General features: G+C 49.0%; 1 protein-coding gene across 11 annotated transcripts in view; it reads left to right on the forward strand.

Annotated features, from left to right (window-relative positions):
* Positions 1-12,955, forward strand: part of AGAP1 (ArfGAP with GTPase domain, ankyrin repeat and PH domain 1) — a 569,465-nt gene that overhangs the window by 496,804 nt on the left and 59,706 nt on the right. For all 11 annotated transcript variants that reach the window (XM_027537985.1, XM_027537986.1, XM_027537988.1 and 8 more), the window contains 3 exons: positions 106-260; positions 3,539-3,629; positions 6,540-6,762. In XM_027537985.1, the coding sequence (XP_027393786.1) occupies positions 106-260; positions 3,539-3,629; positions 6,540-6,762 (469 nt within the window). The remainder of the gene's footprint in view (positions 1-105; positions 261-3,538; positions 3,630-6,539; positions 6,763-12,955) is intronic.

The following is a 12,955-nucleotide window of genomic DNA, read 5'->3' on the forward strand; positions in this document are numbered from 1 at the left end:
GGTGCGATTGAACCCAAAGGCCCTTTCATGACCGGGGACTTGGCGGAGGGGCCTCGGTCTCATGAAAGCTAAACTCTTCATCCCCACCACTCTTCTGTGTTTCAGAGCAAGAAGAAAACTTTGAGTTTATCATTGTGTCCCTCACTGGCCAGACGTGGCACTTTGAAGCCACCACATACGAGGAGCGAGATGCGTGGGTCCAGGCCATTGAGAGCCAAATCCTCGCCAGCTTGCAGTCGTGCGAGAGCAGCAAGAACAAGGTAAGACCCGGAGCAGCCTGCCCCAGGCCCCCACCCCAGCCCACCCCCAGAAACCAGGAGCCACTGATCCTGAAAGGGAAACGGCCGGGGGCAGGGGACGGGGTGCATCCTGTGAGGCCATGAGATGGGTACAAAACCTTCACTTTTTCCATGCAGAAAGGGAGGTGATCAAGAAGATAATGAAACATTGTGTCGATGCATGTCCTGTATCATATATTAGTATCTTAGCTCAGCATGGCAGAGTATCCTGTTTTAAATCTTTTTCTCTCTCAATGTCACCCCAAATGTAAAGTACTGACCTTTAATTGTAGAGGATGGAATCTTTTGGATCCTTGTGGCTTATGAGTCCACATCCGTTTTTAGGCAGAACACCCTCTGGAAAAGAAGTGCTGGTTTAAAAAGAAGCCCTATTCCATTCTCACAAATGCCGCCCCCCCCCCCCAATTCAAATCCATGTCAAGTTAGGAAACTGTTGTACTGTCTTCCATGAAAAGTGCATGCATGTATATGAGTGTGCAGTGAGTTCAGGGAAGATAAAATATCCATTTTCTAAATTCTGTTGATAAAGCCTGGTATGTATCTTTATTCAATTAGAGTTCATTCTTTTGCGTTTGTTTAGCCAGGAGAAATAGATTTTAACCTGCATTTTCTGAATTACTGCCCCATAATAGTCCTTATACAAAGGTCATTTTTCTTGTTTCCTTTTTCCAATCAGAGTATTCCTTCAAAAATCATTATTTTTATGCTTGGATATTTTAAACCCTTTCTCTGGGACACTAACGTCTTAGAGAGCATTTTTATTTTTTAGATTGTGAACAACTAGAAACCAGGAGAAAGAGCATGGCCTCTCAACCTGCAATTTCATTTGTAACCATTTAAAGAAATTTCTGCCAATGATTTATGTTCAGCTTTGTCATTAAGAAGGGAGTCTGTCTTTCAGAAAGATGGAGTATCTATTTTTATTACCCTCTTTAACCAGGGTAAACCAGACCACAGTCATTATTATTATAATGTAATTTGCCTCTCTTTTTAAAAGAAGTTTTATACCCACAGTGGGGAGAGCCAGGGCCTTTCATTTCTGAGCACCTTGGCTTTACTTAAGTCGCGGCCGCAGATGTGGCTTCTGAAGCAAACTCAGGATGCTTCCGGGTCTCCTGTTGACGGGGACCAAAGACACGCATCACCCACAAAGCTCAGGAAGCCGGTTTCAGAACAGGAATTGGCTGAACAGACAAAACGCGTCTCCAGATTTTGCATAAAATCACAGTATCTCGAGTCGGACCCTGAATCCATGCCAGAGGATCAGACTCAGGAAGGTGGAGCACAGCGTTGGCCTCTTCTGTTTCACAGCCCTGCCATTCTCCTCCCAGCTCCCTGCTCCGTGGACACGGCCAGCATCACCTTCGGGCCTGATGCAAACACCAGCCTCAAGATGCTGCCCTTTCCCTCTCCCTGGACGTGTGCCCTCTCAGTCAGGCACCGCTTCTAGAAGGAGGACTCGCTGGGCACAAAGGCAGACTTGTACCCGTTCACCTTGGGCATTTGCTGACCAGGCGTGCAGGTGTACAGCATGGAAATAATATCCACAAGGAACAGCTGGAGGGGAAAAGAATGGGCTATGACGTATTCTAGCTGCCCTTGGATAATCGGTGGCAATCCAAGAGATTATAAAGGTAGACAGAGACAGTCACACACTCATACACACACACACATACACACTCACTCCAGATGCCAACAGAAATTGTTCTACACACTTTGAATATTTGGGCATGGAATAAAACCCTAATGATGTATTATGCTACCCTAATGGTGGCAGTTAATAAATTGTAGTTTGTGACTGAGTGGTCAGCTATCAATTATTTAACAGCAAACGATTTGACATAACGATGCTTCAATTTATGAATAATTTTTATACAAACATCAAGTTTATTCCAAGTGTCCTCTGGAATTTATTTGGCTTTGACCGTTGTATTAAATGTATCCATCATGAGCCTTAAAGTCCTTCAAAGGTACATCCTTTTACTGGCCACCTCTATTTTGAAAAATTCATCCTTAGTAAATGATCATGAATTCATGTAAAGTTTTATCAGTAAACATATCCCTCACAGCACTCTTCATAGTAGAGGAGAGCAGGAAACAGCCTAAATTTCCATCAAAGAAAGCTTCATAAATAAGTCATCATAAGTGGAATATCATGCAGTCATTTAAAATGATGCCAGAGTTATTATGACACTTTCTCTAAGAAGTCTTGGTGCCGAAAGACTGAAAATCAGTAACATAGGTAATAGCTACCTTCCGAAATCAAATTTTAGAATATAAAAAATAAAACTTCTGGATATTCACCACATCAATAAATAAATGAATTAAAATGATGCCAGAGGTTACGTGATGCCACTGAGAGATGACGCTATGACATTAGACAGATTCCAAAGTAACATATGCTGTGCTGGTTTTTTTTTTTTTAAAGCACTTCTAAAAAAATAAAAAATAAAGCACTTCTATCTCTATACATGTGCTTTTTTCAAAAAAAGCTTAGAATAGGTATCAAAATATTAATAAAACCTAACGATGATAGTTTATCATTTTATGTTGTCCTTTCCCCCTTTGTACTTTGTGACTTTCTCAGAAAAGACGATGAAGGATGTGTTGAAGCATAAATGCCCCCAGCCACTTGCACAGTCCCCTCCGCCCCACCCCCACCCCCCACTGCACGGTGGCCTTGCTGCTGCGACAGTCCGAACAGGAAATGGGAAGTGAGTCCCCAAGGCGCAGAGTGTAATGGGGGCGTGGTCGCCTGACGAGGAACCAGCAGACGTGTCTTGGGCACCGAGCCTCTCATCTGTCGCATCTTACCACGTGCTCCTGATGGGTTTTTCATCAGCTGAGCTCCATCCCAGAGACATCTAGTGTGCTGGGCTCAGCTGCTCCATTGCGTCCGACACTGCAGCCCCGTGGACTGTAGCCCGCCAGGCTCCTCTGTCCGTGAATCTCCCAGGCAGGAATCCTGCAGTGGGTTGCCACTTCCTCCTCCAGGGGATCTTCCCGACCCAGGGATCAAACCCCCGCGTCTCTTACATCTCCTGCGTTGGCAGGCAGGCTCTTTGCCGCTGGCACCGCCTGGGAAACCCAAAGGCATCTGGAGAGGAGACCCGTTTTGAACCCAAAACTTGTGTGCTTGCTCACGATCCATCGGTGACTCCCGGGTGCTATTTCGCAGTCATGTACACTTATCTCAGGGTCCTCATATCTTCCATTTATCTGTCTCCCTCTGTGCCCAGTCCCGGCTGACCAGCCAGAGTGAGGCCATGGCCTTGCAGTCTATACGGAACATCCGCGGGAACTCCCACTGCGTGGACTGCGAGACCCAGAGTGAGTACTCACAAGGGCGGGAGGCTCCGCCCTGGACAGAGGGAGGTGGGGTGGGCGGCCGCAGCCCACGCTGCTGCAGCCCATGTCTGTCATCTGCTGTGGAAGGTGCAGTGCATGATGTAATGGTGCGGAAGGCCTTGAAGTGCTTTTGTTTGGACTTTAACACAGTGCCCTGCGCACGGAAGCCTCTCTGATGGCACCATAAGTATTTCTCTCTCTCTCTCTCTCTTTTTTAATTAGATGAAATGTAGTTGATTTACAGTGTTGTGTTAATTTCTGCCATATAGCAAAGTGACTCAGTTGTCCCTGTGTGAACGCTTCTTCGTAATCATTTCCATTCTGGCTTCTCATGAGTCCTGCTTATGCCTCTTGGCAACCCCATGAGCCACAATCACACCACTGGTGCAGGGCTTCAGCCAGCTGCCCACATGCTGCGCCGCACCCAGCGCCCAGGGCACACACTGAGCAGACTTGGTGCAGAAGGGGGCCGGGCCGGAGAGGGTGGGGAGGGAGTCGCTGGGAGCCAGGGAGACAGCAGGGTGCACGGCCGAGCGGCTCTGGTGTTCAGGGAGAGGGCAGCTGCTGCTCAGGTAGGATTTGGGTGACTTTACAGGAAGAACTCGGGACTGTCACACATCAAAGAGAAGGGGAGAGCCCGCCTGGGAGAGAGACCACCCCAGCCAGCGGGGCAGCTAAGAGCAGGATGCTGAGGCCAAGTCTGTGGCCTCCAGGAGACAGAAGAGGTCTCTTCTGCACATTCCTGGAGGGACTTTTTTAAAGCGTCTTCTTTTGTTTGAATTTTTAACTTTTACTTTCAAGCTGCATCATGCCATGAAGTTAGAAGAAGAGAAGTCATCACATGAAGTGTGTTTTTATCAGAGATCTTTTTTTTTTTTTTTTTTATCAGAGATCTTTAAAAGCACAAAATCTGATTATTCTCAGAACCTCCATTAGGAGACATGTCCATGATGGTTTCCTCCCACCATCTGGAAGACCCCTTTAAAGGGAATATTCTGTGGCTCACGGGCTTCACAGTGTGTGGCCGATTGGAGGGCAAGAGAGTTTTCTGGGAGTGGGCCAGGCGGGTGAGTGCCCAGGCTGGGGACGGGGAGTGAGAAGGGGAGACTGGTTCAGGGGAGGCTCTGGGGCCAGTTGGTTTAGAGTGAGGCCACATTTGACAAGTGTGGAGAGAAAAGCGATCCTAAGCTTCCACTTCTTAAACACGTTATCTCTCAGGTCTGTGTCCAATCCTGCCAGACACTGTCTCTCTCAATTCTCGTGACTGTAATAGTTGGTGCTACAGTGGGTCCCACTCCTAGAGGGACAGGAACAGTCTGAAGGGTCGAGTTAGACAGCCCAGGTCACCAAAGAGCCAGTCACGGAGCAGGATTTAACCCTAAGCTCTTAGGTCAACCTGCTTTGTTTTCTCGGAAGACAAGGGAAAGGCTGAGGGACTGAGGTCAGGGCCACGAGCAATGACACGGTGGCAAGGCCGTTTGGTTTTCTGTGTGTTATCATTATTATTATTTCTGCAGGCATTTGTTTCTTTTTGCCCCACCAAGACCACCTCTGAGGTCACAGACCCCTCTTCTTGTGTGTCCCCCCCACCCCACCGCCACATGGTCCCCACCCCCTTCCTGCCTTCCTATGTTAAATATTAAATAAATGGCTGGCTGATTTCTGTTGAATTAGCCTAAAGTCCCTCCTGGGTCATTTGCCATTTATAGAATGATTCCAGATAAATATGATGTCAGTTACCTGGTTTTTTTTTTTTTGGTGACTCTTCAAGTCTACCTGGAGTAAGGTATTGATTATTCCTGGATGATTGAAGCCTTATTTGCTTCTGTCAGTGGTGAAAGCCATTGACTGTCAAGGTCAGCCCCATCTTTGGAAGTCAGCTGGAGACTCTAGCATGAGGCCGGCCCTGGGCCTGGGTCCTCAGTCTCCTGACCAGGCCAGCCAGTTCCACACCAGGCGCCCCAGGGCTGTTCCCTGGACCCACGTGATGTCCGTGGTTCGGTGTCCAAGCCCAAAGCCTGTTCCGATTCGCTCTGCGAGTCATGCAGGAACCTAACCATCTTGCCAGCAGTGAAGGATGGAGAAATGGGAACTGCTTGGGTGGTTGCCCCTCAGTAAGATCCCTGAGAGTCAGACGTTCTCATTGTGGTGAGCCCCTCTTTCATCTTTGAAGTTTGCAAGCACACCCACCATGCCACTAAGAATGCTGATGTGCCCCGGATGCAGGCAATTACCGGGGACACTGCAGCTTTGGGAATGACCAGCTGTCCCTCTCTTCCCTTCTCCTTCCCTGCATCAGCAGCCATCCACAAGAGAAACCCAGTCACGCCTCCTTTCCTTTCCCTGTGTGTCTGCTTGCTCAAGGGGTCTGCCCACTGTGTGTGTTGGTCGCTCAGTCGTGTCTGACTCTCTGCGACCCTTGGACTGTAGCCCACGAAGCGCCTCTGTCCATGGGATTTCCCAGACAAGATATACTGGAGTGGGTTGCCGTTTCCTTCTCCAGGGGATCTTCCCGACCCAGGGATCGAACCTGGGTCTCCTGCACTGTAGGCAGATTCTTTGCTGTCTGAGCCACCAGGGAGTCTGCAGAAGTGCCCAAACGTGCGTGTTTTCTCTCCAAACCCATGCTTTCAGTTGTTCATTGTGTGGGGAATTCTGAGGCCTTGGCCAAAGCCTTAGGTGTCTCAAAGTTGCCGCCATCACGTCAGACCTCCTGAGATGCCTAAGACAGTTCCAGGTGGTGTCCAAGGCAGCATGTTTAAGGCCCTGACTCCAAGGAGGGACTGCTGGACGGGGAAGTCTGGCTAGCAGTTTCGCTCCTGAGATCCAAGGGCCTTGGGAGTGAGTGACGGCAGTCCGGTTGCATCTGGCGTCCCCTTCCTCCGCCCGCAGATCCCAACTGGGCCAGTCTGAACTTGGGAGCCCTCATGTGTATCGAGTGCTCAGGGATCCACCGGAACCTCGGCACCCACCTCTCTCGAGTCCGGTCTCTGGACCTCGACGACTGGCCCATTGAGCTCATCAAAGTGATGTCGTCCATCGGGAACGAGCTGGCCAACAGCGTCTGGGAGGAGAGCACCCAGGGGCGGACGAAGCCCTCGCTGGACTCCACAAGGTAGGGGTGCGGGGAGGCGGGCACTCACTCGGCCTTCTGCTCAACAAAACCAGGAGTGACCTTAGCGACAGCCACCGCGAGAACCGCCCTGGCCACCGGTGGGAAGGCCAATAACCAGCCGGAAATGTCTGTGTTTAAAGTTGGTTTTCCACGGACGTGGATAATTCCAACTCCTTAATTTTTCATGTTTGTTTTTACACTTAGGGGATCCCTCTCCCTCTCTCAGAGACGTATTAAGCTTCTAACCTGATGAATATATCACTTTAATTAATACATTTCTAATAGGCATAAGCTGTGCTGTTAACACTAATTATGGAATTTGGGATTCTTTTGATTTTGTTATTCTTATGTCTTTGATAAGCATCTATTCCATTGGCTCCACTCCCCTCTGACCTCCCACTAAGTGAGTTGATAGTAACCAAACATATTTTATTTTCTAAACTGTATTCCTAACACATTTAATCAACCAAGTACGGCGTCCGTAACGTGTGGTGGCTCCTCATTAGTGTTAATTGTTACCCAGTGTAAAAAACGCATTTATTTTGAGCCCATTCTGTTTCTCATTTTTCATTTGCAGCAATTATAAGCCGTTTTTGAGTACACATGCATATTTAATGTACCTAAGAGGTGGTAAAATGGCCCGTCTTCTGAGAAAGCCTCTTTCGCGGAGGCGGGGTGGACCGTCCCGTCTCCGAGGCTGTTCCGGCGTCTGAAGCAGAGGCGTGGTGGGCGGGCGCAGCCGTCGCGTCTCAGGAGTGTGCGCGGTGACGGGGGCGGCTGGGCCTCCCAGCACCAGCGCTGATGTGTTTTGCCGGGGATCAGACAAGGAAACCTGGGCGTCCGTCTATGGGTGGGCCCCACGCGAGGGGTAGGAAGTCGGTTTCTATCAATAAGCAATAATGGTGTGGCAGGGCGGTGGGCTTCACCAACACTGGAAAATGAATTTGGGGTGCCCCCTTCGGTTCACTTGCGAGAATGAAGCCAGTTCATTAACCCTACCCTTCGTATTAGATGCTCTGTGGAAAGGGGGTGGGGAACTGAAAGGTGTGTGGCGTCTCTGCTTAAAACCTCTCAGCTCGGCGCTATGAGCTCTTCCGTAAGTTATGTTGTGTAATATGCCATGTGGGCAACGGTCCTACAAACTGAAGACATGATACACTTTTACAGTTTTAAATTTTGATACAACGCTAATATGGAAATCTACTGGTTCATCCACTAGGGGCATTCTTCAAAGATTAGTTCGTGTTTTAATATGTATTTTTTTCATACATGTATGTAGTTTCCCATACATGTATTTTTTCATACATGTACTAGAGGGTAGTTAGATCTGAAAAAGAAAAATGATTGAAAATTGGATTGAGCTTAATGTGTGAATGCAGAAAACGTTGAAGTAAGTTGAGAAAAGATTAATTTTATACATCTTACTGTTTGTATGTAAAAGGAGCATATGTACTATTTTTAATACCATGAATTAGAAGAGTTTGTTTTTCCATCTGTCATAACTAGAAACTGTTTAGAATGATTAGAAACAAAGATGTCAGTTAAGTTTTTAACTGGGAAATATTTTGTAATAGTTTTGTCTTCATAAGTGAAGACTGTATGTAAGAGTATTTTATTATTCTGTCTTGAGTATTTTAATTAAGTTCCTGAGTGTATGACTTCCCCTTCTGTGCAGGATTGTACATATTGTATCTTTACAGATTACAGACATTTGAGTCTTCCTTTCCCACAGGTGGAGTCATTGTCATGAACTTCCTATGGTGAGGATGGTATGGTTATGTGGTCTTGCCCAACGTAACTTTGGAGTTTCTAAATTCTGTTCAACTCTTAAGAAGATAAAACATGTTTGAGAATTGACTGTGCCTTTGGTAATTCTCCCAGGGAGTTGTGGTTTTAATTAAACTCAGCAAATATTCATCGAGTGCCTTCTCATAGAACAGAAGTGGTCGCCAAGTGATGACCTGAGGTCTGCAGTGATGAGTGTGTGTGCTCAGAGCTGGCCAAGGATGCCAGGACCCAGTGGCATTCAGAGATGGAAGGGGTCTGTGGTCTCAGGGAAGTTCAGGAGAAATGTCTTCTGAGCTGGCCTTGGAACCATGGGGTGGTTCTCCAGGCTTAGGAGTGTGGGGAGTGTGTGGTGGAGGCTTAGGCAAAGATAGGAACGCCAAAGGAAGCCTGGGGAGCCCCTGGGGAGGTGGAGCCGTGGGTACAGTGAGGGATGGGGAAGGGCAAGGCCATGGCGGAGCAAAGACCTCGTGAGCCAGGGGTGGTGCTTTAACAGTGACTCTGGGGGTGGGTGGGCTTCCCTGGTGGCTCAGCTGGTAAAGAATCCACCTGCAAGGCAGGAGACCTGGGTTCGATCCCTGGGTTGGGCAGATTCCCCTGGAGAAGGGATAGGCTATCCAGTTCAGTATTCTTGGGCTTCCCTGGTGGCTCAGTTGGTAAAGGATCCACCTGCAAGGCAGGAGACCTGGATTCGATCCCTATTTGGGGAAGATTCCCCTGGAGAAGGGAATGGCTACCCACTCCAGTATTCTGGCCTGGAGAATTCCATGGACTGTATAGTCCATGGGGTCACAAAGAGTCGGACATGACTGAGCAGGTTTCACTTTCACTGGGGGTGGGCAGAGGGTGGGCTCTTGGGGCTGTTTAAGTGTTCATGAATGTCCCACCTGTTCCCGGGAGGATCAGAGGCAGCCAGCAGGATCATAGGAAGAGATGGAGACAGGTGAGGAGACCAGTCTGAAGGCGGTGGTCCTGGTAGAACAGAGGGAGAGCCTCAGATACACTCAGAAACAACTCAACATAATTGCATCATGAAAACCCAGACCCCTACCTCCTCCACTACCTCCTGCAGTATCTTCAAACAGACAGAAAACTAAAACGTTTGCCCTGGAATGTCCGCATGGAATTCCACCTACAATGTAAGAAGTGATGCCTGGCCTGGTCCCTGCTTCCCCAAGACCAGGAGAGATACACCCCCCTACCCGCCCCATCTCGCTGTCTCCACTGGCGGTGCTCGCTAGCACAAACAGCTGGAGGGCTCGCTAATGTGGCCCTAAGGTAATACTAAAAAGAAATATTTTAATAAATTTTTATCTCCATCTGAGGAAAAGCCAAGTGCAATATATCCAGTCTAATTCTTTGAAAAGGGGCCCAGCTGTTTTCCCGAGAAGCTCCGTCCATTCTGTCTTGTTCAGAAGATTCATTCTGACAGTGGCATATAATTAGAAATGTGCTGTTCCTCCCCCAGCACACACGCATGCACGCACACACACACACGCTCAGGAGCATGGGGGAGTAGAACACAGCTGATCCTTCAAACACACACACAGGCTGAGGACCATGGGGAAGTAGAACCCGGCAGATCCTTACACACACACACACACTCAAGACCATGGGGAAGTAGAACACGGCAGATCCTTCACACACACACACACACTCAAGACCATGGGGAAGTAGAACCCAGTAGATCCTTACACACACACACACACTCAAGACCATGGGGAAGTAGAACCCAGCAGATTCTTCTCCAAAAAAAAAACCTGAAACCACCTTGCACGGTGTCGCCCAGACCTGCAGGGGACACAGGACACAGGGAAGCAGGGTCCTCTGACCAGCCGTCTGTCCCCTGCACCCTGATTAGGGCAGCTTCGGACGGCTCATAATTGGTTCCAGCGATTCTCAGCTGCCCCGAGAACTGCCGTTCAAACTTGAACAGCACAGAGATCAATCGAAGCTGACGGCGGCAAAGCCGTATTGACTTCCCATTCCTAAACCGGGGGATCATTAGTCAAGAAAAGCATCTTTTAATTACTCCCAGGAAGAAAAAAAAAATCTTTTTTTGGATGGATTCTGCAACAACTGCCATTTTTTTTCCCCCGGTGCATTCGATATTAAATTTATTGTCGTGGGAGGGGAGAGGGGGCCCTTCATCCCACTCTGTGATGGAGGTTTAATTTGGAGAAAGGAGCCAGTTAGAGATCGATGTGGTAACAATTAACTACATCTGGGGTGGAATCAGAATTCCCCTCTAATTGCTATTGATACCATTTAAGCACACACTTAAAATATTGATTGTAAATGGGGCTGCAGAGGGAGAGGCGAGGTGGGAACAGAACTAGCGTCGGGGGCTTACAGAGGGGCGACCTGCTGTCTGCAGGCCGGTCAGTGCCTGAGTGTGTGGACGCCCGCAGGGTCTGGAGAAACCAGGCAGGGCTCCAGTACCCGTGTCAGGACACGATTCGGAGGTAAAGACATTAAAACAGTCGTGTGCGTCTTTCTGGAGTGAGTGAGTGAGACAGAAAACTGGCTCGCTTGGAATACACGTCAGGGGGTCTTGCAGCCTTGGAGCCTTGGAACCCTTGTGGGTTCGTGAGCAAAATGCCCAGGATACGATGAAGCCGTCTCCACAAGCCTCTGTGCGCATCCTGGCACGCTCAGCCACGCGCTGGTGTTCTCGGGGGGCCAGTCTGCATCACTTAAGGCAGGTCCTTCTTCTCAATCCCATCCCCCATGCACTTCGAAGCTTTTTCGATTGACTTGCAGGGAAAAGAATGTCCTACCAGGACCGATCAGAGCCCTCCGCAGCCGCATTCCTCTTGGCAGCAGCTGAACTCTGCTGGGCTGAGCGGCTCTCTCTTCATCTCCCATCTTTGTATCTCCAGGTGGCGGGCTTTGGCCAAAGCCCGGGAGGGTGTGCAGGGACCAGTTGCTATTTGCATTTCACGGCAGGTAGCCTGTTTACAAGGCGCTTTGGGGGCCTGCCGATTTGGTCTAGGAAATCAAAGGAACCTGGAAGTGGAGAGCTTGCGTTTTCAATTCCATGAAAGAGCCCTTGGGAAAAGCTCTGAGCCCAGCTGAAATCATCCACCGTCTCTTTGATCCCACTCGGAAGGGACCCCAGCTTGCTGATGGGTGTGCGTTCCCTTCCCTCTCCAAGCATCCTTTCTCTGGGTTCCGTCATGTGTCAGTTCCCCTGCGCCCCTGGGCGCCCCTCTTGTCTTTAACCTCTAAAACGCTGTCAGTCTGGGAGGAGGCCGTGGGGCCGGACGTCAGGAATCTGCGTGGGAGAGACTGACGGACCGCACGCTCGCAGGCCGAGCGGGTCCACCCGGTGATCCGAGTTCCGTGTCCTTTTGATTTCCGAACGCCACTTTCATCTTATTTATGCACATGGAGATATTGATAAAGGGGAAATGTATCCAAACTGAAAATAATTGGATCCCCACCGCTCCCTCCGAGATATTAAAAGCAGCCCCACTTGGCCACGTCTCTGTCTCGTTAGGTTTGATCGTTAAGATCACAATATCGTAATCTCAGGCTCAAATTTCTGGCATAAAGATGCACTGATCCAAATGCGGCCTCGGGGAACGTGCGGACCCACGCGGCCCCAGGATTGTCTCATCTTATTATTTTTCCACAGCTCTTGGCCCCGCTGAGGTCGGTGTTTTGTCTCTTTTGAGTGTTCCTCTATGCTTGACACCTTTTCCTATTTTCTTTCCTTAAAAAAAAAAAAAAAAGGGAAAAGAAAAATGGGCAGGGGGAGAAACATGGGGGGGGGGATAAAAAAAGGACTTTGCCGTGATGACCAGAACCCATCTGCAGTTGGGTGACATCTGCTCCCCACATGTCACTTCCCTCATTAACAAGCAATTGAATTAATTAAATGCTACTCAGAACACGCATAACAAGCTACCGGCAGTGTCCAAATTAGCACTGATAATCAAGGATGATTTCCTTTATTATCCTGCTAAGTGGTGTGCAGACTCTGATCTCCCTGTCTGCCCTCATCTATTTACATACCCCCAGCCTCTGCCTTTGGAAGCGGAGGTTATCTCACCTAGTTAATTTGCCACGATCACCGAGCATGGCGGATTGATGCCCTGCCTCTGCCGCCAGAGCCGCCGAGTGTGGGGGGGTGGGGGGGCACCCTATCCCCCCTCCCCGCCTGCCCTCCCCCCAGCCCAGCCTTTGTATCTCAAGCTCACTGATAAATTAAAGGCCACCCCTGTGGTCTCTCAAGTGAGTAATAGAGGCAGAAATTTCATTTTGCAACTGGCTGATTTAATGATCCAAAGGGTAATTAATGGCCTGATTATCTTAATGTTAAATATGTCCGGCAGCAATTACTGTGACCTCCCGCTTGTCAAGGTCCGGGCTGTGCTCTTCTTTCAATTAAGTTCTCTGGGGC

This window comes from Bos indicus x Bos taurus, chromosome 3 (genome assembly GCF_003369695.1).
Source record: "Bos indicus x Bos taurus breed Angus x Brahman F1 hybrid chromosome 3, Bos_hybrid_MaternalHap_v2.0, whole genome shotgun sequence".
NCBI classification, from domain to species: domain Eukaryota; kingdom Metazoa; phylum Chordata; class Mammalia; order Artiodactyla; family Bovidae; genus Bos; species Bos indicus x Bos taurus.